The 25,872-nt window shown below is 37.4% G+C and overlaps 1 protein-coding gene across 1 annotated transcript; it reads left to right on the top strand.

Moving 5' to 3' along the window:
• The first annotated feature begins 545 nt into the window (after nt 1–545).
• cfdp1 (craniofacial development protein 1) lies at nt 546–25,773 on the top strand. Its single transcript, XM_081372602.1, has 7 exons — nt 546–771; nt 1,903–2,029; nt 2,113–2,335; nt 3,359–3,489; nt 4,601–4,717; nt 18,226–18,384; nt 24,966–25,773. The coding sequence occupies exons 1-7, from the start codon at nt 705–707 to the stop codon at nt 25,054–25,056; spliced, it is 915 nt and encodes a 304-aa protein (XP_081228728.1). The 5' UTR covers nt 546–704; the 3' UTR covers nt 25,057–25,773.
• Nucleotides 25,774–25,872: the final 99 nt, after the last annotated feature.

Here is a 25,872-nt window from a genome sequence, read left to right as displayed (position 1 = left end):
TAAAGTTGTGGAGTGTTGAAAAAGCCAGGCAGGCAGAATATGAAAAAATAATTTACCGTAGGCTGTTGTTATTATTACTTTTAATAATGACCTTAATGATAATAATTTCCCTTTGATTACCTTTAATAATAACCCTGTTTATTATTATTGTTGTTGTTGTTAATAGTAATATTATATATATATATATATATATATATATATAATATTACTATTATTTTTTCATATATATATATATATATATATATATATATATATATATATATATATATATATATATATATATATTATATAAAAATATATTGTCATCGAATAGAAGAGCCAGGAGGGCAGCATTTTTGTAATTTCTTTACTGTATTACGTTTAATAATTACCTTAATAATACTATTTTACCTTTAATTACCCGTAATAATAAAAATCAAGTTATTGTTATTATTATTATTGTTAATACATATTTAAAAAAAAAACATTTTCTGTCATTTCATTTTTAGTACAAACAAAGAACTTGAAGTTGAAAAGAAACGACTATTCTCTGGACTCTGAAGGCTGATGAGGCATTGAGTCTTTTATAGATCAGATGATGTTAGCAAGCTAACATGCTCGGCGTCTAGTAAAGCTAGCTGGTTAGCCACAGTCTTTCTTGTGATTGTTCTCGAGTATTCATCTGATTTTGCCGGTGATACAGCAGACCACACAGAAAAATAAGAATGAATTATTCGGATTACGACTCGGATGGTTATTCCTCAAATGAAGATAAAGACTACGTCCCTTCTGGTAAGAGATTTTAGCATGAAGTTAGCATGGTTGTAGCAAGAGCACAGAAATAGCTAAGCCGTCTGTGCTCTATATATCTACACATGTTCTACTTCACTTTGTCTTTTACATTATGATAGTGATATCATATGCAAACACAATTGAATTGCACAAAAAGTATCCTAGCTAACGCTCATACTTTGGATTCATATATTTATCTAGACAATGACTTATCTCATTATTATCCATTCTAGAGTGTAAAAGGTATATTTATTAAGATCCCTCTTTGAAGAGCGCAAGTGTTTTATGTGATCAGATCCAAGCAATGATTAATAGTTATTCCTTTCTGATAGATGTCCATTTGGCTGTGACAGTGGTGAGAAGGATGAAAACAATTACTGATATAATTCACCAAAACCCCTGCTGGTCTTTTATGGTCCTGTCGAGCAGTCTGAATCTTAGAAGTGCTATAAATTGGTTTGCGTCATGAAGCAGTGGGTAGAGATCCAACCTTAAACACAGTGACTTGTTCAGATTCATTTTCAGCATTAACACGAGTAAGTGCTCAATCATATCCAGGCATGATTTAATATAAAAGCTACGGAGAGCCTGTAAAGAAAATGCAATTTGGGAATAATTATTATTTGATTTGCATTTTATTTGTGTATATGTAGGGGTGGAGGTGGTCTGGACAATCTAGTTTCAATTGAGTACAGCAGAAACTAAAGGACTAAATAAAATGACTTTTATTAATTTAATAAATGATGGGAAAGGAGGAGGTGGCATCTATATATTAAAAAACAAGCTGTTACTGAGAGGAGAAAAATATTGGGCCAGAAGAGAGGACATTCTGCCTTTAAGTGAGAAATATTCCCACTCATAGAGGAATTTAGGTCAATGGAATTAGAAAACCTGCCACTTCACATTTTCCTGCTCCAAATAATTTTAAAACACACTTTTAGGTTATTGAAAATGACAGCAGCCCTTTTTAATAGTATTTATTTATTTTTCTTTTCGAACAGCATTGCACCAGTCCAGCAATGCATAGGAAATTTAGGCAATAATGCATCATTAGTTGGTTTGTTAATTTAGTCTCAGGGTCATAAATATGATTCATTTACATCGGTTTATTTTCTTCCTTTTATTGATCAGATGATAATCTGAGCGAGGATGACATGAATGAATGTGTGAAGGAGGACCCACTGGAAGGGGACGACGAGCAGCAGTCAGGACATGTGAAGATGAAAAAGAAGAAAACTAAAGCAGACATTCCTATGAGGTGACGTATATTTTAAACTCAACTAAATTCATAAGTAAAATGTTCTTAAGTAAAATGGTCTCACTTTCCCCTTATTTCCAAAGAAAAAGGAAAAAAGGAGGCCTCAAACTGGCGGAAGATGGGGAGGGAGGTTCTGCAGGCCAGCAGGAAGATAAAGACGAGCCAGAAGAAGATCATTTTGTAACCAAGTCTGGAGGGGACAGTGACGTTAAGCAGAAGAAGAAAGCAGATGATCTTTGGGCTAGTTTTTTGAGTGATGTCGGCCCTCGACCCAAAGCATCAGCTCCGAGTGCAGACTCTCAGCAGGTAACTTAAGAAACTTAAAGGGATAGTTCATCCAAAAATTAATTAAATTGAAATTCTGTCATCATTTCTGTCGGTAACCAAACAGTTGATGGGCCCCATTGACTTAAAAACTATGGAAGTCAATGTCCATCAATTGTTTGGTTACCCATATTCTTCAAAATATCGTCTTTTGTGTTCAGCAGAAAAAAGAAATTCATACAGGTTTGGAACAACTTGAGGGTGAGTATATGACAGAATTTTCATTTTTGGGTGAACTATCCCTTTAAGTAAAAAACAAAACAAAAACAACATTTGGTAAAGATTTCAGACTTCTGTTTAATTTGAGTTACCATGAAATCAAAATCGACATTTTTTTGTTGTTGTATTTTTTTAAATAAACGATTTATCTCTCTTTTTTTCATTTATGTGCCCTTGTAATCTTTAATCAAAATAACCCCCTCCCTCCTGCTACAACATCTTTTCTTTTCTCTGATGATGTGTTTAATGGTGTGAGGGCAGGGCAACCTGTCACTCACATGAGATCAACCAATAGCAAAACACAACCGTCCACCCATCCTATCAATTCCAGATCCCTTGGACAAATCCAAGTCCCGCCCAAAAAGTTTTTTCTTGTTTGAGAAGCCATTTCACTTGGATCCACATCAGAATAGGGAAGAAAATACTATTTCAACTTCATTACATGTTGAGATATACAGTAGGTCAGCCTGTCAAAATCTTTCAGCTTTGCAAACAAGTAGCTTGTTCAATATTCTAACAATTACTCACACATTTTATGATTTCATGGTTATTTAATTTTCTTGTACTAACATTTCTGTTTTTTCTTGCCTTTTATTTATTTATGTTTTAATAATTTGGGTGAAATATTGAGCTTACTGTGTTTTGCATGTGGTTCAGTGTCTTGATTCTACAGTCAGAATGCGTTAAAAAAATGTAATTAATTTTTGTTTTGTATTTATTTTGTGTTTTCGTTTTGTTAAATTGTCTCTTAGATTAATGTGCATTTTTTTTTTGTATCTCTAATAGTCCACATCTACTGCTGGCCCAGATAAGCCCAGTAAACCCTCCACAGCGTCTCAGCAGCAGGAGGTCAAACCTAAAGAGTCCTCCAAAATCACAATTACCAAGGTGTTTGATTTTGCAGGAGAAGAAGTTCGGTAAGTGTGACTGCCTTGTGTGACTGTGAGTGCTTTATATGGCCACCAGATGACAGCATACATTCATTAATCAGATGCAGAGCTGAGCATCTAGCAGTGATTGCTTTTTGGAAACATGTTAATTTCAAAACTGTGATTTGTCCAAATAGGTAATTTAATTTAACAGTATGTGCATGTTATTAATGAAGTCTAAACATACAGAAATATTTTGGTAATTTCAGTGAATGTTGTTATAGTTAATCACAATGCTGTCAATGTTGTCATCACATCCTAGCTTGTCTAGCTTGCTGCTTTTTAATAATTAATTCCAGTACATTGTGTTTATGAGCCAGTCACACACTCAAAGCGGAGCCAGTAAAATATTCACATCCTGCCAAGCACAAAGCACTGACAAGCTTTGAACTCTTTTGATGAACGCAAGATGTGATTTATATTAAGACTTGTTCTATAAAAAGAGTGCAGTGGCCCCAAAAATATTTGGACGCTTTTGATACTTAAAAATGTATGAATTTTACTTCATAAATCACAAAATATCAAACCAAAATTGGCATCTGAAAACAAATGAATCCAGGTGTTGGTTAATGATCCACTTCTTTTAAATGCTTTTATTTACTTTTATTTCCAAATACTGATATATATATATATATATATATATATATATATATATATATATGCTTAGAAATTTTTTTTTGCAGTATTTCTTAAAAAGTATGTTTTAAAATGTGTGAATTAAGTGTCCAAATACTCACTTAAGTCTCTATGCTAACCAAGGCTACATTTATTTGATCAAAAATACAGTAAAAACAGTAAGCTGTTTTCTATTTGAATATATTTAATATGTAACTTATTCCTGTGATGGCAAACCTGAATATTCAGCACCATTACTCCAGTCTTCAGGTTCACATGATCAAATTTGAAATAGAATTTTTTTTTAACATTGTAAATGCCTTTGTCACGTTTGATCAATTTAATGCGTCCTTGCTGAATTAACGTATTAATTTCATTAATAAAGAAAAAATCTCACAAACCCCAAACCTTTGAACAGTAGTTTATAGTATCTTGTCACAATGAGTTGATTTTTGAGCATTACATCTCGTGTTGTGGTCCGCAGGGTCACCAAAGAGGTGGACGCAGACTCCCGGGAGGCCAAGAGTTTTCTGAAGGAGGAGAAGGAAGAGTCAGTGTCATCTGAGCCACAGCTATCTGAAGCGCCCTCCTCTGGATCCAGGTACCACCCCGGTGAAACCCTTTAGTCCTGCGTTCTGTTGTTCTGATGTGAAATTACAGTTTACAACCATTGTGTCAGTTAATTAATGAAACAAAGTGGTTTTTAATGGTTCTGTTTTGTGTTTCACTGACGCAGAAGTGAATAACTCATTAGCGCTTGACTATAATTAATTCTTTGTTATTGATGTTGTTATATTACAGTAATTAGATGTGATCTCCTTCAGTGTGGTTGGTACTGATGAATGGATGGAGACGTGTGTGTTTGCCGTGCAGGACTAGAGGGAATGTCAGACGTGTCATTGATCTCTGACAGCTATGATAGCGAGTGTCTGATCTTCTAATTCCATATCTGCCTGTAGGGAAATCCAGCAACACACGAGTATGTTTCAGCTGCAGTGTGCACAGATGTGTATACATGAGGTTTTTCCTCCCTAATGTTCCACTAAACTAATCAGTCCAGATAGGACGTCGGTGGAGTTTGTGTATGTTAATCATTGTTGTGATCTTCCTCTTGGTCTTCATCGCTCCTTACATAAGTTTATTTTGGACAGACGCTCTTGTCTGTCCTCGGAGACTGTGAATATTTGCTGAATAGGAAGTCATATTTTTCCCTGCACAGGTTATACAGTGTTGGGCGTTGGCATGCGCTGCAGGAAAGCAGCTTGAACCCCACCTCTTCCATCCCTTTATCATCCAAACGACTGTCATGTCCTGAATGCCCACGCTATATTCACTCTATATTCACTCGATGTCTGGTTGATTTCGATGGCTTTTAAGTGCTGGGATATCATTGCTCAGTCTGCGTGACTTTAAATCAAGCCTCTTCATATTCCAATGGCTGTTTCGCTCCAGCACAGCAAGGTTCCTGCTTAAACTAGGCACAGAAAAGCCTAAACACAAAGGGTACCTTTCTCCAATATACACTCGCTTCCCTTCTCTTCCTTTAAGCCTCTTTTGTGTGATTTGAGGTTAGAGGGCTTGAGTCAGCACTGTGTCTCTCTCTCACACACACACACACACACACACACACACACACACACACACACACACACACACACACACACACACACACACACACACACACACACACACACACACACACACACACACACACACACACACACAGGCACAGTGGCTCTCTGTTTCTCTACTTAACAGTGTCATACTGCGCCTCAACACAGAACTGCTGACGATAGTAATACACACACTTCTTCCTTCTCCTGTATTTTTTTCCATGCAGACAGGCTTACATTGTTACTTCTCTGTCAGGAAGGTTGGCATAGTGAAAATGGCTACACTTTACAGCAAGTGTTCACATTGTTTAATACATTAGGTATTACAAAGTAACAATGAACGACAGCTTTTATTATTCTAGGTTAATGTTTATAAACATGCATAAATTATGTATGTTGTGAATGGGTAAAAATGTATTGGTATACACTACCATTCAGAAGTTTGGGCAAGGGTTTTATTCGGCAAGGACACATTAAATTGGTCGAATGTGACGGGAAAGACTTTTACATTGTTACATATATTTCTATTTTTAACAAAGTTCAGTTGAACAACATTTATTTATCAAAGAATCTGAAAAGAAAAATGCATACTTTTTTCAACATTGAGAAATGTTTCTTGAGCAGCAAATCAGCATATTAGAATGATTTCTGAAGGATCACGTGACACTGAAGATGCTGAAAATTCAGCTTTGCATCACAGGAATAAATTCGATTTTAAAATATTTTCAGTTTGAACTTTTTACTGCATTTTTGATCAAATAAATGCTGCCTTGGTGAGCATACATTTTTTCAAAAGCAAAAAAAAAATATTTTGAATGGAAGCGAATGTAGAAATGAATGTTAACCTCAATAATTGCCGTTAACGTGTTGTACGTTGTTAGTGCAAGATACCTACTGCACTAACTATTGTTAATGAATTAAATATTATTGTAAAGTGTTAACAAAAAAATTATGGTTGCAATTAACTACTATTTTGATAATCAGTTAATTTGTCGATTTATGTTGATTATTTGCATGATTAATTGGACTAAGCAGCACATTTTATGCTTAATATTTTATCGAAATTATTTTTATTTTATACAATAGGCTTGATTTATGAAACATGCAGAACTAATTTGAGCATAAATCGTTTGCAAAACTATTCTTGCTTTAATATTAGATTGGATGGAATGATTTATGAATGATTAGTTCTGTTTGTGTTTCGTGAATAAGGCCCAGTGGTTGCCAAAAAAAGTTGAAAATGTTAAAATATAAGAACAACACAGACCCAGTAATCTCGTCAACTATTCACATGATTGAAATGTTGTTAAACAGCTCTTCGGTTTCTTTCTCCTGCCACACACACAGACACACTTGGACCCTCCGTCTGTTGATAGGTGTGTGTGTGTGAGCAGGGTTCAAAATGAACACTCGCCGAGTGCCAAATGCAAGAAAAAATTAGATTTGGCGAGTAAATGAAATATATTTCCTCACCAGTTGGCTGGTAACTTTATTAGGAACTGTAACATTGCAAGGTTTAATAGAATTGTAAATTGTTATTCTGACACTTTTTTCTGAAATATTTACCATTATGCTGGATGCATATATATTTTTCATTCTTTCCAGAGCTCCATGTAGCAACAATAAGTAAAGAATGCTAAAAACAGTTTCATGGTTGGTAAGAAAATTGTAAGACCCGTACATTTTAATTCACCCATCACTGGCAGGCAGAAAGTTAAATTTGGACACGGCAAATTTGCATGAATGTGTGAATGATAGCCTTTAGGACACACAATTTGTGAGCACCATTTGTGTGGACACCACAGACTGATGTGACCTCACTGCTAGTGGTTCAAGTGTGGAGCAGCGTTGTGTAGTTCTGTGTTGTCTAAGTGCTATCGATCACAGAACCAGCCAGATTTACTGATGCTTGTTCTGAGCTCCAGTGATAGCTTGATTGATTGTCTAGTGTCTCTGTGGTCTTATCGCAGAACTTGACTGACGTTGAGGCTGAGCTCCATGTAAGCCCTCAGAAACACACAAACAAATCTGTACTTTACGGAAATGAAAGCTTGCGTATTTCCGTACGTTTTTAAGAGCCAGTTGCACAACGCACTCAAACGGTGTCGGAGAGAAATCTGCCCTCTGTCTTCCTGTTTCTGTTCCACTTGGCTTTCCGTCAGCTCGCTGTACGTGAGTGAGTAACACAACATTGAGTGGTTCTGGGAAACCTGTGTGTATGTCCACTTAAACTAATGATTTCCACATGCGCCAGTCACAGCTCTGCTTTTCTAATTATAGATCCTCATTTCTAGGACCCTAAAAATAGGACTTCGCTCCCCATTATTACAGTACAGTCACACACCTCGCTCTTCGTCGGGTCAAGCCATGTGTCTGTGTGTGTGTGGACAAACTTAAAACCTCACTTTAATTCATAAATTGATATATTAAATAATATATTTGAAATATTTTATAATATTTCAAATAAATGTACTCAGTTAATATAATATTTTAAATAAATTTTAGCAATTTAATTTAGGAAATATTAATATTAGTTATTTATAAAAATGTATATGTTATAAATATTATACACATGCATATTTATATATTTAATAAAGCTAATTAGTTACTAGAGACGAACCCTAAACGTATTTTATTATTTGTTTTTAGGGTTATGTCTAGCTACTTTTCCATTATTTTTCAATGTAAACACTAGACGTCTCGCATCTTTTGCGGTGTCTCATGTGTGATGACAAGGTGTTAAAAAAATTCTAAATTTAAAAATGCGTCTCTAGACCTTGCACATTTTCGTTCCACTGACCTGCATCCCACATTTTTAACAACAAAAAAGGCGTCCTGTGTGAACTTGTTTGTGCGTGTGTTATTGCCAGGAACTGTACCATCACTGTTGTGTGGTTTGCTTGAATAGGAAACGTTATTCTCGATTTGTATACTGTATAAGTTCACACAAACGAAGTGAGAAGTGTTTTGGTCTGAGCAGTAATATTAATAGTTCCCGACTTGTGAATGCTTTTGAAAGTCTAACCTCTTTGTTTCATGATTTCTAGTTCTCAGTCTTTCTCACGCACAGGGCAGTATAGTGAGTATTAGTGAGTAATTAGTTCCTCAGACTCTGTTTAGATGCAAATGAGTAAAACTTGGCTGTTTCATAATAATCCATACAGAAGTGAGTTATATGCCATGTTATCTCAGCCATCACAATTCTTTTAGTTTTATGTCACATACTGTAAGCCATCAATGCCTCATGTCTTGGGCTGTGTTTAGAAACCTGGGTTAAGTGCCTTGCTCAAGGGCACAGTGGTGATGGCTCATGATGATGCTCTCTTTATATAGAAACATTGCCAGCCCTCAGCTATTCCACATAATTATATTGCCTGATGAAATCCACAACCAGACATCATTAGCACTATGCTCTAACACACAAGTTTTCAAACTGGAGCCTGAGGGACCCCCACAGTGAGTGCTAGCGGGGCCTTGGAAAATTGTTATATACATTTTTAAACAATTATATATATTTTTTTTTTACTCCATGACCCTACATAAGTCAAGGGGTTGGAAAATTAATGGATGGATTAACCAAAATCACGCAACAGGATATAAACAGGAATATAAAAGCTAATGATTTAATTTTGGAAACAACATGTCTAAGTAATGTGACAAGTAATTTTTTTTCTCACACAATATACATGGATCTTTATATATCTACATTTATATTTTACAAAGTGGGTACTTCACATTAGGATCGTCATATTGGTGAGTCCTTAGCATCAAAAAGTTTGAAAATCCTGCTTTGACCAAATGAGCTAATGACTCCCTCAGTGTGGAGTTCAAACTAACTATCTTTCTGTTACTAGCTTAGATCTTTCACCACTCCACCCACCCATAATGAGGTCACAGTGAGCAGAGGGAAGCTTGTTCTGGTCTAAATGGAGATGGCCAATTCAGGATTTCATTAGCAGACCTGAAATGACCTGTTCCTTCTCCTCACAGCTGGACACCGTGTCAGCCGGTCCTCACGCTATAATGAATGCATGTTAACCGAAGTGAGGGTTCGATATCACGCCCCCCTCACCGCCGGACACATCAGAGCGCTGCTGCTGTGTGCTCCGTCTCCCGGCTAATGCTTCTGACAAAACCAGGCCACTCTTCACTCCCCTGGCATCTAAAAATGTGCCGTGGCCCGAAAGAGAGTTTCCTGCATGTCAGTGTGTGTGCTCCTGCCAAAACAGATGCATATTCTCCGAAGTGGCTGCATGTTAAACAAGAGATCACAGAAAGGCTTCATCTCGGGAGGCTGTAAATATGTGGCAACAAACTGCGGTTGGGCCTGATGGTATTGTATCGGCACCTTGAGACGTTCAGCTCATGTTTATTTATACCTTTTTAATATTTCCTTCAAGCGTTTCAACCATTGCGATGACCTACAATCAAGCTTCAGCTCTGAATGCAGAATCACACATAAAATATTGAGTGTGTTTACTTTAATTTTCAAAGCAGCGCTCAACTTTTTGGGTGGAATTCACCACAGACACTTTTAAAATGTCAAATCAGCCCTTGCTGTTTAGACACTTTACCTCCCTCCTGTTTTTCTGTGGTTCTCGAGAGCTCCATCAGCCTCCATTCAGCCTGTCAATGAGACACAACTAGACCACTTCAGCCCTCGTCAGGCCTCATCTTCAAACCTTGGTTTGTGCCGGCTCCTCTGCTTGTGCCAGGAAGTGTATTTCCGTCCTCGTTGACGTGCAGCTGCTGAGCGTCAATTGTCTGAATGTTGAGGGGAAAGTTGGGTGATGCTATCCATTCCAATATTGTGGAAACAGATGGGGAAAGTCACTTTGGGGGCCACTCCAGACCCCCTTCCAAATTTCACTGCCCCTGCTGGTTTCCCTTGAAATACAAAGAGAAAACCCTTTCAGGAAGGAAATTAGGCTCGTTAGACGCAAAATGGCTGGAAGTGATTATAGTAACTCACTCTTATCGGTTATGCAGATATAATGAGACCATAATTAGCTAAGGAAAGCTTTACGGATTTGTGCGACTACCAAACTGGCCGCTTATGTTAATATGTGAGCGGAATGAGGATCGAAGCAAAATGTGAGTGAGAGAAAAAATGGAGGGCGGGCGTTGGCTCTGAAGATGGGAAATGTACTGACAGCTTGGAACTGGGACACTTGTAAGGTGAACAAAGTGTGACAGCCTTGTGCTCACGGGGCAGAGACAGACGAGTGACGGCTACATGTACATACCGCACACTCGGTGCTGACTTAATCTGAGATGATCCTTTTAACAGTGCTTTTTTAAATGAATTTAACCAACAGATCGCCTACAGCCCATTCGCTGACAAAATTAGAAAGTATTTCCTTGATCTGGCAAGCTCCAATCTGATTGGCTGACTGTGCAACTTCTGGGAGTAAGGGCTTTTTATGACTCTGGAAACAAAGCTGTGTTTAAAGGCTCTGGGTTGATACTGTGAGGGCTTTTGAGGTTGAACGTGCTGCAGTGTGAGCTGCTGTGTCTGTACATTCAGTCGGCACATTTTCCGCCAGGTTTTGTTTTCTACACAAGCATTTTTGGAGGTTGTGGCACCATTATATTCTTTTTTTAATGCCAGTCTGCATTTTATGTAAGTTTTGTGTAAAAAAAAAATAAAAGGAAGTGAACCCCCTAGCAATTACTTTGAACATTTTAGCAATGTCCTGGCAACCTCCCGGATCACCTGCTGGCATCATGGAAGCAGGTTTGGCACGATTCTTGCACTCACAGTTCTTGTCTATTGTCTTTGTGAAAATATAATAGTCGTCCTGTTACCTGTTTGGCTGTATGAGATAACAACATGATTGTATCCTGAAGCACTGCAAAGACTGATAATTCTGCACTAGGAGCGTGCAAGACTTTTTGTTGCTCAGTTTATTTGTATCTTGAGGATGCATTTTCTGCATTCCAGTCTTTCTGAGTCTGTTCCACATCTTGTCTAAGACACACACACATGCACATACATTCAGTATATACACTGATATGCTCAGACTCACAGAATATAAAGGTTATTTTCCAAAAGCTCAAGGCCAGTCTTGTGTGCATGTCACAGACTCTCGGAGAAGCTTAGAAAGGACAAACCACACACATATGTTTCTTAGACAGTTTCCCCAGCAACTACTGAACATGCAAAAACAAACCCTGTCTGTGTGTGTTTGAGATGTGAGGCTTTATCTCTTCACATGTCTCCTTACATCTTTCTCCCGCAGAGCTCAGTTGAATTCACAGTTGGGCTCAACACTTTGTCCGTCTATGCTGAAAATATCTGCACCGTTACTTTAGGTGAGAACTGGAGGAGATGGGTCGTGATTGGTTCACAATTGAAATAAATAGCATAAATACATTAAAATAGTTAACCCTGTATTAACATAATTTCACACTGTATATTTGCAAACCTAGGTTCGAAGATTAAAGTACAATTTTCACACCAAACCGCATATTTAAATTAAATGAAACATGAGACCAAAATGTTTTATTGAACTTAAAAATTATATTTCTTGATTTACTCATTTTAAATGAAAGCACCTGTTTTTTTTTTTTTTTGTTTTTTTTTTTTTTACAATATCTAAATGGGCATAGACTCAACTTTTTCCTGTAAACTAGGTTAATCTTCATATTTATATTAAGATTAATAACATTGGACAAGTTCAGTGTGTGACATGTTTTAATAGTTGCCTATGTTGTCACACTGCTCTGGTTGTTAATGGAAGTTGCGATAGTCTTTTCTTCCTTATTGTGATGTATATCCTAGTGAAACGGCTTCTCGAACAAGAACAAATGACGGGTGTTGGCTTGATTTTGTCCATCGGAAATTGTTTGGATCGTTGGATCATTGTGGTTTGCTACTGCTGTGGTCTCATGTGAGTGACAGGTTGTCCTGACCTCGCACCAATAAACACGTCATCAGAGATGAGAAGAGATGTTGCTGCATAATGGAGGGGAAGTTATTTTAATTAAAGATTACGAGGGCATATAAATATAAAAAATTATGTGCACAGATAAATCATTAATAATAATTACTGGAATATTCCATAAAAAATTCCACTTTGATTTCATGGAGACTAAGTCGTCTTCTAATGGCAAAATGAATACAATAACAGGAAAAGCAGAGGGATGTTTTCTAGCACTTTGTTTTCTCTAGATGCTGAAACTAAACTCTGTGTGTTTCTGTCTGTCTATGAATAATTAATGAGATAAGTACTGAGGCAGATTGTGATGATTGTCTGTATTACAGGGATAAAAGTATTGCGAACACCCTTTCATTAAAAGTGTCCTTAACCCAGAGTTATGCATAGTGTGAAAATCATAGAAGACAGTGTGATGTGCACAAGTGAGAACTTGAAGCTACAACAAACCAACACTGCACTGGATGCATTAAACAGTACTCTTAAGCATGGAATAGACTACACAACATTTAAAATCTGAACAGAAAAACTCCATCATACACTAAATGACTGAGGATCCCACACTACCAGAGTTTCAGGTCATTACGAACATAAACTCTTGCAGAAATGCATGCCTCATTGCTAGGAGACGCATTATCAACTCAAAAATATTAAACATGTTTAATGTTCTCTTAGTCTGTGCCATCTTACACTTCTCAATTTTCTGTCAAATCTGGCTTTCGGCAACTACCGTTGACTTGTCCGGACTGTATCTCGTATATTCAAGCCTTAAGAGTATTTTTAGAAATTTGAAAGAGTGTTTTTAGCAAACATTGAGACACAGCAAGTTTGTTTGTGTATATGAAAGGCTCAAATCACAGCTTAGGGTCTAGGCGGGGCTCTAAGTGTCACTAAGTCCAGGTGGCTGATCACAGGGGCCAGGGGCCTGGAGCATAAAAGGTCTTTGAACTCTAGGTCTTAGCGCTGCAGGTGTGTTTATTTGTACGAGTGTATGTTCATTAGTCGTCTATGAGCAGGTTGTTCACAGGATGTAAATCTGTCGTTCGTCGTATTAGGGGCGGTATTAGCAGAGATGCTCAGAGCCTCATATTCCAACCTAAACTGCTATTTAAAGATCAAAAAGAGGAAGAAAAAATGGGACCCTATCATAATTATGGGATCATATTTAAAATAAACACACTAACCAAGAGAGAGCCTGATGCCTGATCTCTTTGGCAATACTTCATTTGTATGTGACCGTCCTTCACAGGAAATGCGGCTTTTGCAAATGACAGTGTAGATTTTTTTTTTTTTTTTTTTTTTGGCTCTAGATTGTGCTTTCACATGTAACATCCAAATGTTATGCTGCAGTACACAGTTTGATGTTGTAATGATTCTGAAGGATACATTTAAATATCTCTTTCTATGCCTCACAGTAGTACATTGAATGTAAGGAATTTTTTTTATTATTATTATTATATATATTTTTTAATTATAATTGGTGGTTTGATGCTGAACCATCTGTTCTTTAAAGAGAATTAGAGATGCAGCTTCTCTGAAATGGGATTAGCTTTCCATTACAGCATTTATAGCAACAGTTATAAAACCCAAACCCAGTCTGACCTTTAGATCTTTGTTTCTAAATTCGTCATTAAAGCAATGCCATTTAAAAAAGAAGATTAAAAAATAATTCTATATAAGTGTACCAGTCAACCTCACCTTACTTTTAAGCAAGGACACATTCAATTAATCAAAAGTGACAGTAAAGACATTTATAATGTTCCAAAACTTTTCTATTTCAAATAAATGTTGTTCTTTCTATTGATCAAATAATCCTGAAAAGTCACAATTTCCACAAAAATATCAAGCAGCACAACTGTTTTCAACATTGATAATAATAAATGTGTCTTGAGCACCAACTATTAGAATGATTTGTGAAGGATCATGTGACACTGAAGACTGGAGTAATGATGCTGAAAATTCATCTTTGCCATCACAGGAATAAATGACATTTTAAAACATATTCCAATAGAAAACAGTTATTTTAAACAGAAAGTATTTTAAATAATGCAGCCTTGGTGAGCATAAGAGACTAGTGTATTTCCATGTACCCGTGAGCAATGATGGCTGGTTTCAGATCACGTAATCCTTACACCAGTTACCATTGAGATGAATGAGAGCGTTTACAGATTTCTAGTTATTATAGACCTCCTTGGTCATGAGCTGAACGTTAGAGTTGTGTTGCCTGTGGAAGTTTTTAATAGCAACTTAAATTTTTATCTTTGCTGTGTATTTACATTTACATGCGCATGAGTGTTGGTAGCTCTTTTTACTGTATATATTTTTGATTGTGCAGATACGAGTGAAAACATTAGCATTAGATACATCAACATTATCCGTTTAAATATGCGTGTGGAGTATGTGCGTGTGAACGCTGTGTGATTTGATGTGTATTGTGTAACCCTGCAGTCTCTCCTCTGGCTGTTCTTCCAGTTTCCGCTTGTCAGACAGAATGTGGGTCAGTGAGGCTGTGCTGGGGTCTCATGGAGGACGTGTGCGGAGGGTTTATGGCCGCGGTTCACAGGCCCAATCCCGCACTTGCTGGTAAATATCTGGTCTGGAACTAGGCCGGTGTCCGTACCTTAGGTGGAAAAAGCCCATTATATGAGTACAAGCAAACAGGCTACTGATATAATAGACATGAACGTTCGGGGTTAGCTGGCGTCCGTCTCCCATGGTGTCTTCTCTTATGATGTCACAAAGGCTGTAATTGCTCAGAGTGGAGATGAAGAGAATTGTCAACCGACTGCTGTTCAATGGTGAGTTTATGAGCCACTCTGTGAACTTACGATGACATAAACTGAAATAATGAGGTTGGGGAATCTACTTCCTGTCTTGAAAGGAATCGCAATAGGATGTTCCAGCCTTTTCTTCCCCCTACACAAAGTGCTGGGACATGTTGACTCTGTGTGTGTGTGTGTGTGTGTGTGTGTTTGTGTGCCTTTAAATGAGATAACAAGATAACATAACTATGGTCATGGGAGAACTCTGACGGCAAATAAACCACTAAATTCACAGACTTCTAGGCTACTGTTTTGCCCTGTACATCCTGTTTCCCTTTAGGCTTTAGTGCCAGTTTGTGTGTGTTTTTGCTTTTTAGGTGCCTATGTTGGCATATAGTCCAGTGTATTGAATTGTATTGGACTGTGACTGTGTTGTATGATGTAACAGATATACATCTTTGTCTGTTTGAGCACTACGGTTGATGAAGCAAGATACAGTCACCTTGGCTCCGCGTTTAGCATTCTGGCCCAGCGTTGTGTCCTCTGGTCTGGCTCCTGGCCCAACGTTCACATCGACGCTGCTGCATGGCACACAGGATTGACTATCAGTTGAGCCCTGATTGTATATTGATTCCCTGTCAGAATAGGTTTAAGCAGTGTTCCTGTTTCTCTCTGTGTGTACATACTGGTTCTGTTGACTAAGCTGTTATATGTTAGCTGTGTGTGTCTAAGATATGTTAGAACTGAAATGATTTCAGTTTCCTAACCAGACACAACAGGTTTCCAGTGGTTGAACTACAGTAATTTGTCTGTTTACACTTGAAGTAAAAATATCAGCTAATCAGATCAGAATAGTTTTGTTTAATATTCAGATATATGGAGCAGAATTATTGATCAATAAGATTCTGCCGCTTTGCGTCAGCTGAAATTTGTTATTTTAGAATTTTTACTTGTGAATGGACAGGAAAATGTACTGCTGTCCCGTGGCAAAAATAAACAAATATTTAGAAGTACTGTGTATATATATATTAGTATTTTGCAGACTATTCACACAAATTAAATGTTCATCAGTCTTTAAAAAGACAATTGAATACCATCCAAATTCTAGAAATGAGCCTCCACATAAAAAAAAAAAAAAAAACACTACATAGTCAGTGTAAAGTAGTTTATGTTGTTGATTTGGTCATATTAAAGTCTTTTAGTGAAATCTTATTGTTTTTATGCCAATATTTGTGGCTTTAATAAGCTTTCAATCGTGCAGCAGTCAAGTCTCCCCATATGAAATTTGTAAGTTTGTGGATGCAGCTATAACGGAGGGAATATAATTACATTATTGATTTTGCCATTATTGATTTTTACTTTTCGCTGCCTTTTTTGCTCGCCAACATTATTTTTGTGTTGTCTGGCTAGACGCCGGCTACCGTAGGAAAAGATCTGCACTGAAACAGCGGTTATATGAAACAATATTATTTTAAAACATTATAATATTCATGTATAATTAATAAAACATTGAAATAATTTACTTTTATTGATTAAACATAGCCAAAGAATGCAAATGGTTCTAAAGCTGATAAAGTTTGGATAATTTAAGGTAAAATACAGGTATTTTATGTTTGACTTTACTATTACCGGTATTATAAAACATGGAAAATGGTAATAATAAAGAATGATTTCCTGTCCTCCTATTTACTTCTAGGAATTGAACTGGCATTAAATTAAACCTGCAGATGTGTTAAAACATTCCTCTTTGTTTCATTTTTTTCCCTCTTGCATGTTTTTTCCTTCCTGTTTTGCTCCTTGAATAATGTTGTTCTCACAGATGTTAGATGCATTTTGTCAGACCTTTAGACATTAGTCATGTGTGTCTGATTGTGGATCGCCTCATTCCTCTGTGTGCGCATATACAGTGTGTTTTGAACACATAAGTCCTGCTAAATCGACTTAATCACAGTGACGAAACTGTCTTGCAGTTCATTTAGAAAGTAATGAAGTCTTTTTACCCTGCAGTGAAGAAATACAAGTTCACAGCCTTTATTTTCAGCTTGAAGCAAGACTGTGTTTACAACTGATTTATATAAGGGATTTTAATTTTAATGACATGACATTGTGATTATTCACTGTATTTTTAAACCGATATTGCAACACCTCCTTACCCAAACTTTTTATATTTAGACTTTCATTCATTTCGTCTTCCTGTACACACATACACGACACACAATTTTCGTGTGTGTCTTCTCGTTCCTCATGGCAGGCTTTCTCCTATGACTCGCCTGAGCGTGAAACCGTCTGTTCTAGGACACCCCGGTACCCTCTAATGCACCCCAAGTTCCTATTGCCGGCCCTTATTCCCCCTGCAGACCCCCAGCACACTCACTCACTCCCCCTGGCACCCACATATGAGAGGGAGGGCCGCTGGTCTGGACTCTTCAGCTCTTTCATTCCACAGATCGTTTAACATTTCATTACTGCAGCCAAGCGCAACCTCAGTGTCAAGATGACTTTGGTTACGTTCAAAACACATCTTTGTTCCAGCAGCACGTTGCGAGAAACACACCAGCCATGTTATCGCCAACATAAGATTGCCTCTACCTCCACTTTGGATCATCGTTTTATATCTTCCTGTATTTATTAGAAAAATTCTTTTTTTGATGCAGATGTTCTGTTTCATCCACTTTAAAATCCAACCAAAATGTCACTGGAGCCTTTGAAAACACGTTTGAGCCCTTCCCGGTTAGAACAGCCATTTATAATATTTGAAAATCCTGATCCAAAATATGTTTATCTTCCTTCCTCTAGTGTGAAGAGGCCAGCGGGCATGGGGAGCATCCTGAATCGCATCGGGAACAAAAAGCAGAAGATGAGCACTTTGGAGAAGTCTAAGATGGACTGGGATGCCTTTAAAACAGAGGAGGGCATTGCAGACGAGCTGGCAATCCATAATCGAGGCAAAGAAGGGTATGTTTAAGCCTCATTAGTGACCCAGACAAACACATCATCTCATATTATCTCCCATTAGTGTCTCACACAAGCTTCCGAGATTTTCATCAGAGCTGAATAAATATCATTAAGTGTCTTAAGTGCTTAAAGCCACAACGTGCTGGCGTATTGTATTTCACTGCAATTTTTATCATACATTACAATTCATTAATTATTCACTGAAGTTAACTGAATGTATTTGGGGTAAAACCATATGCTGCACATGCATTTGATTAACATGCGGACCTTTGCGGTTGACTAGGGATGAGCATATAGAGAAATTTTGCCAAGTACAAAAATGTTAGCATATTCTGTTCTGGCCAAATTATAAGACGGGTCATTACTGTTTCTCTGTCGAAAGATCTGTGTTGACTCTTGTTGGTTTTCTGCATACATGCTCATACATGCGTGGGAGAGATGTGAGTGCTAAATATGTGGCCTTGCGTGCAAGTGTCTGCTCCCACACCTCTCGTTGGTCGATTGAGAGGTCAACTCAATGAAGAGATATACAATGTTCAAGTTTTTAATTAACATTTTTCTAATTTAAAACTGCTTTTTCCATTACAAATGATATCTCAGCAATTTGGGTAAAAGTTGAACAAAAAAAATTACATGAATTTCTGAATGTCTTTGTCCTCTTTTGCTTTAAAGTCTCCCTGCAGTCAATAATTTTGACTTAAAACTTATCTTTGATAATCAAAATGACCTATTTAAAAGCTTTTTCTTCATGCCTTAAAATAGTTTGACTGTAACTCCATGAATTTGCAAATTAGTCCCTGCCTCCTCTCAATCACACCGGCTCAGACTGCCTGATTAACTTGGTCAACTGTAGTAAACACACACAATGGCATGAGGAAATATTGGTATAATTCAGCCATTTATGTTTAAACCAGAAACTGATCCAGAAGTAGAAGAGAAAGCGAATTATACAGGGTTGTCTACAAGTTGGTGTATCAAAATAGAAATGCGTTTTATCGCTCTCTACAACGCCGGAAACATAACGGTAATTGATATGATTAGACTAGCTTTGGTTAATAAACAGCTAATAATGTGTTGCTAATGTTACATGATCCAGGTTCCCTATTCGCCATCTCAGAATCAGACAGCTGCCTTCTAAATGTCAGTATCCTTAGAAAAGCTTTGAACATCATGGAAAGTCAGTGGAGAAAAGCTGCGCCCTGCATGTTGACAGGATTGGTTACATGTTTGTGACAGTGGCAGTTTCAAACCTTGTTTTGTAGACGGTCTTTGGTACACTGCAGTTTTAAGGAGAAAATACTCAGCAATGGTTTTTGACTGATAAATTCGCACATGGTTTGTCTTGTTAAAAACACCACAGACATATAAATAACATTAAAAACCTGATTTTCACTACAGGGGGTCTATAATGACTTGATCTGCACAAGTTTGTGTAAAACCTGATGATCTTTTTTGAATTTTAAATTCACTACGTTTTAATTCATTCATTTTAGTCAGTTTTACTCTAACTAAAATGGCGTTTGGGTGAGTTAAGTAATCCGGCAGTAAAGGCCTTCGGTTTATCAGTGTTCATTCACTGTTCAGCTTAAGCTCAAGCAGTTCAACATTACATAGACATTACTGACTATGATTGGGTTATTTGAAACAATCATATTCTTTCTAAATTTTTCTTAACATTCTGACTAGGTTGACTAGGGATGAGCATATAGAGAAATTTTGCCAAGTACAAAAAAAGTTAGTATATTCTGTTCTGGCCAAATTGTAAGACTGGTCATTACTTTCTCTCTGTCAAAAGATCTGTGTTTTCTCTTGTTGGTTTTCTGCATACATGCTCATACATGCGTAGGAGAGATGTGGGTGCTAAATATGTGGCCTTGCGTGCAAGTGTTTTTTCTTTTCTTCAAAACTATCATCACGTTTTCTTTCTCATCTTCGATATTGTTGATGATAAACAAAAAGCAAAGAATAAATGTGTTTGTCTGTAATTTTGAGATTAACACTGCCCTGCTGACTGGTCTAGGAATGGTATTCAGTACATCAGCAGAATGAATGGAGTGGGAGCTAAGCCAAGAGCACTTCATTTAAGCCTGCTTATCTTGCCTGTGATGGCTATCTTGAGGAGAAGGAGGTGAGGAGTTGGATTTCAGCTTTACTCAAAAGCTGATGGTGCAAAGCTGGACCAAAAAGGCTTATACAAACCAGGGTCAGAACGTTTAAACTAGTGTTTACAGGAAGCAAATACCATTTTGAAATATTGACTTCTTGCTTTTATTTGAGCATTGTCATCATAGTTCCTGTTTGAGCTGGAGTTGAAACAGGGTGTATCATACACCCAGGGTGTATCAAGCAAAGTGGGGTTTAAAACCAGTAAAAATGCAAAAACAATCAAATGTATAATAGATATTTATGATTCTGCACTATTACACTAATCAAATAAGTACATTTGTGACATTGATAATGTGACTTTGTACAGACAGTCAGATGTTCTTCCATTGAAGCCCAAGATGCTGAAGAACATGATCATCAGGTTTGACACAAACTTGAAGAGTTAATGCAGCTCAAGTGCTGCTCTCATTAAACCTACATGTTAGAAATTCCTGTTAACTTTTCAAATTAGACGCTTTACCCGAATTCCTATTCAGAAAAAATAAATAAAAAATCATTTGTAATGGGAAAATCCAATTTAAATTATGCTTTGTCTCTTTCAAACTCAAATGTATCTTTGTATAGTTTTGGCTGAATCCTGATCGACCAATCAGAAGTGTGCAGGCAGACACTTGCACAGCGAGGTCACATTCTCGCCCACATCTCTCCTACACAAGCACATATGCAGAAAACTGACAAGAAACACAATTCTAAACACATGAACAGACCGTCCATTTTTTCCTCCATTTTTCATTCCATCATAGTAATAATGAATAAAAGATGTCAGAGGAAAATCATTTTAAAAATGCAGTTCTCACCCTCCCTTCCCTAATGTTAAGCATGGGATTTCTGAGAGAGGGTTTCAGTTTGATAATATCTGATCCAAGAGACATACCCCTTCATCGATCCCCTCAACACACCACGTTCATCTCAAATGTATAATTAATACCTAAAAGTCAGGCATGAAAAAGTTTACGCCTGCTGTAATGGAGAACTAGGTACTTAGTTTCTTTACATAGCAAGCTAATTTTTGCTCGTCCCCAGGGTTACTACCACAAGCCTAAATACATGGTCTTTTCTGGCAAATTACAACATTATGATACAAATTATTATGTTTAAGGGATTGAAAATAAAGTTCATAGATTAAGTATACTTACCCTGTCAGGACCGACTGTAGTACCAGTAATCTAGAGATCAGTTTTTATACCACTGAAGACTTCAAAAATTAAACAAGACCATAATTGAGATCTGCACACACATAGTTTGTTTCTCTGCTTCACGGTCATAATTCGATTCCGTTCATAGTGAGTTTCAGAAGGAAGTGAAATCTTTTGGCGGAATAAGAGCTTTGCATGAGTGCATTTGTTTCTGGAGGTGAGTAATTGCAAGGTCTCTTTTGGTTTTCATGCCACAGCTGTGGCTGTAGATTATCTCAGTAGTGCATCAAATTTGTTGTTGACTTGCTTTGCTCAGAGTTGTGAATACCCCTCTATACTAACCCGGTCACCTAAGTTACCCATCCTACATTCCTCTGGGATAATGCTCCCAGATGCGTTTGGTGTAAAAACAAGGGAGGAGAGTCATTGCGTCTTGTCCTGAGAGGATGATGATATAAGTGATGTCATTTAGGCATTTAATGGCCATTCTGCTTTACTAGCGATAAAGAGATAGTTGCAATGAAATTGAATTGGATCAGTGTTTTGGACCCCATTGACTTTCATTGTAGGCACCAAAACACAGAATTTTGGTTGAAACAAGTGATTACCCGAAAATGTTGTCATTTAAACTATTCCTTTAAATCCCACTGCACACACAGCACTGATGCTCTGGCTTTCTTTAAATAGCCTGATGCTCCTCTTCTCTGATATATAGATGAAAAGAACTGTGTTAGTTCTCCATCAGACAGTTGTAGGGAGTGGAACAGTTACTAAATTAAAAACCTGGCCTGGGGGTTTAAAAATAAAGCAGAAGAAATTATGGTCTGCCACTGTTTCCATATTTCTCTTTCTCTGAGAGGGATGTGGTTTAGGAGGAGGGCCGCTGAAGGGTGTGGAGGACGCACAGACTGGAAAAGAGCATAGTGTGCAGGCCGCTAGGCCAAACTATATGCCCAGAGGACTGCAAGGGCTGTTTTCAGTGTCGCAGATCTCTCTCTCTCTTTTTGTTCTTACAAAATGTAGGACAACAAATGCACCCAGATCTGTCAGAGCTCACACGGTTGGTAAACCCAGGGTCTCAAGTCTCTGGAGGCAAACGGTTGGTTGGGCATCAGAGCTTCCAGAGCACTCAGGGGTTGAGACACTGGGGAGAGTGACCCTCTGCTGGGATTTAGGGGGAACGGAGCACCCATGCGCCAGATTGTGCTCTTCAAAAATTGCAGGCAGAAAGCACAATGTTTACGAATTTGAATTAGGTTACTCTTAAACTAACATAGCTCTTAAATGGGTCAAACCATGAAAAATAAACTGTTTCTTAATTATAAAAAATATGATTATAAAATATTCAGTGTACTATTGAAACATACTATATTTTTAATTTTTTGAATTAAACTTCTTCCTCAGTGGAAAAATACAAATTCACCTATTCAAAGATGTGTGAGACCCATTCTGTGTTCATAAACATATATATATATATTAATAATTATTTTTATTTTTTTAACCTTCCACAATGTTCAGTGATTGCATAATGCAATTCTTTTCAAAAAGGCTGGCTTCGAAGAATTGAAGAATCCAAATGAGACAAGGACATTTTTTTTTTTTACTAATTTATGACTTTTGATGGCACAAAACTGATCAAGATTATGTACATCAAGTACCACAGTGGCAGAACCCTTCAAAACAAAACCAAAATTAAAGTTGCGATGAACTTGAACTAGCAACGTGGCTTTTCTTCTATATTGTGATGTACATTCGAGAGCAACAGCATATCAAAAAAGTAAAAATGTAGGGCAGGGACAGTTCATCGGTTGATTGGATTTAGAGATGTGGCCGTTGCACTCAGAAAATTGAGGCATATGAACATGAGCTTGCAGGGGCAGGGTTTAAGCGGACTAAATTATTGAAAAAGTCCAGAGAGAAGTCTGTCATTTCACTGGAAATCTGGTTATGATATTTTGATTAAAGATTACGAGGGCAATTTTTTTTATTATTATAAATAAATAAAACGTATGCATGGATGAATTGTTCTCAATTACATCAATAGCATTTAGAAACAGGTAAAATTTTATTTTATGCCTACTTGAAAAACAACGTTTTTTTTATTATTTTTTTATTAAAAACACCATATAGCCTTAAACCAGATTGTGTTTTGAGTATGTGGGTGTTTGTGTGCGTTTCACAGAGATCCCATTAGGACTTCAAACAAGACACAGGCAATCGGTTTTTGCTCTCTGTCTTCTTTTCATCATTGGTAGGGGCGTGATATGATATCTAATAAAATGTTCAGTCTCTGCTCCGAAGCATCACGTGGCTGCTCCAAGGGTTTGCCTAGTGTGCACACTGCTCTCCAGAACAATTCATTTAGACCTCACATAAAGCTTTGTGTAGGAGATGCCCTTCTCTGCTGCTCGTCAGCCAACCTGAACCTGAACCCAGACTATTATGAGGAAAACCACCAAACCAAATGATGTCAGCCGGGCTGTTTTATTTTCTTTGTTCACAGCACCTGCTCTCACCTTGAGTATCGGTGAATCTTGTAATGACAATAAACAGGGAGGCTGAGTACATGCACATATAACCTGGATACAGGTTCACTAAAGCCACTATTTTGCTGTCTGAGACAAATTTTGGCCTTTGATTGTTTTGAACTTACCTTTTATATGGCATTGCCTGAATGACTTTCTTTCTTCTGTGGAACACAAAATAAGATATTTTAACAAAACATCTCAGTGTTGTTGCTTTTTTAAATCTATACAATGAAATTGGACCCCATTGAATTTTATTGTATGAACAAAAACAGAAAGAATCTTGAAAATATCTTCTGTGTTCTGCAGAAAAACTGAAGTCATATTATGGAACAACACCAGGGTTTAGTAAATGTTTCAAAACCTCAACTGGGTATGTCAGATAAGGAAGACATCCAAAATGTGGAGAACCACACAGTTGCGAACCACAGGAAGTAGCATTGTGGAGCGAGCATGCCGAAAAAAAAAAATATATGTGTGTGAAATCACTGTACCACCTGAGTGCCTTAATAGCTGACATTTACCAACACCCCACTGTCCCCACTCACTGTTGTTGTGCTTCGTTCCAAGACAAAATGCAAAAGATGATATTCAGCATATTCAGTCATTGAACTCACACAGACACAAGAAACTGCAAGACCCAGTGTTTGTGTCATTGTCATTCTCGCCAAGTGCTTGTTTGCATGTGCTTTATTTCCTTCACCATCATCTCCACATCCTCACCATCTCTTCTCTCTTCTGCATGTGTCTGTAGGTACGTGGAGCGAAAGAACTTCCTAGAGAGAGTGGATTTGCGGCAGTTTGAGCTGGAGAAGAGCGTGCGTCTGAACAACATGAAACGGTGACAAGAGGAGAGAGCAGACACATTCACTGATCACAACACAGACTGTCCCATATTCACATTCACCCTGCATACACTGTCGGTTTTCGTTGTCGTATAGGTGGAAATATTTTTCAGATCTCTGGCCTGTAACAAGCCCTCCAAAAACTGGTCTGCCTTCACAATCAAATGTTTGCTCATAGACAGCACCCACACCATCTTTTTCCTCTCCGATTCCTTTGTCCGATATTGCATGTCGTCTTCAACATGAACGATAAACTGATCTTGAGTTTGTCTTCTCAAGGACTTTTCCTTAGAAACCCCATTTTACAATCCGCTGAAGTACATCACACACACCTAACCATTCAATGAGAGTGACATTAATGGGGAAGAAAAGCTCATCAAGATCCTCAGATAAGGGTTTTCAACTTAAACTGAATTATTTTGCATAATCTTTGTTCTGACGGTGAGGCTTTTCGTAATATTAACGGCCAATATTGCATCCTATTTTGAGGCTGTCTACGCATAAGCATTCAGGAACCTTGTTCTTTTATTTGATGGTTAAATGGAAGGGCGCAGTTGTCTTTGTTTTTTTTCCCCATGTATACTTACTACTGTCTTGAGAATTTATTTTGTTAAGAGTGCTTGTATGGTAATTACCCTGCCGTCATTTTAATCGCGTTTCACTGTTTGACAGAAATAAATCATGTCCGTTGATTTGGACACTTTCTTTTTAAATGAACCATGTCTTGCTGTTAATTACTCTGACTTAATAATTAATGGCTCCACCTCCTCCCTAAGGGCTTTTCCTTTTCTTTGCCAGCTTATGCCCCCCTTGATG

Source organism: Scardinius erythrophthalmus, assembly GCF_964197995.2.
Source record: "Scardinius erythrophthalmus genome assembly, chromosome: 8".
NCBI lineage: Eukaryota > Metazoa > Chordata > Actinopteri > Cypriniformes > Leuciscidae > Scardinius > Scardinius erythrophthalmus.
This window is presented reverse-complemented; position numbering and strand designations above follow the sequence as displayed.

Bases quoted from the DNA above. Each gene is read 5' to 3' on its own strand.
- cfdp1 (XM_081372602.1), top strand. From the start codon at position 705: ATGAATTATTCGGATTACGACTCGGATGGTTATTCCTCAAATGAAGAT. The intron at 2,336-3,358 runs GTAACTTAAGAA...TATCTCTAATAG, and splicing joins CGAGTGCAGACTCTCAGCAG to TCCACATCTACTGCTGGCCC. The intron at 4,718-18,225 runs GTACCACCCCGG...TCCTTCCTCTAG, and splicing joins GCGCCCTCCTCTGGATCCAG to TGTGAAGAGGCCAGCGGGCA.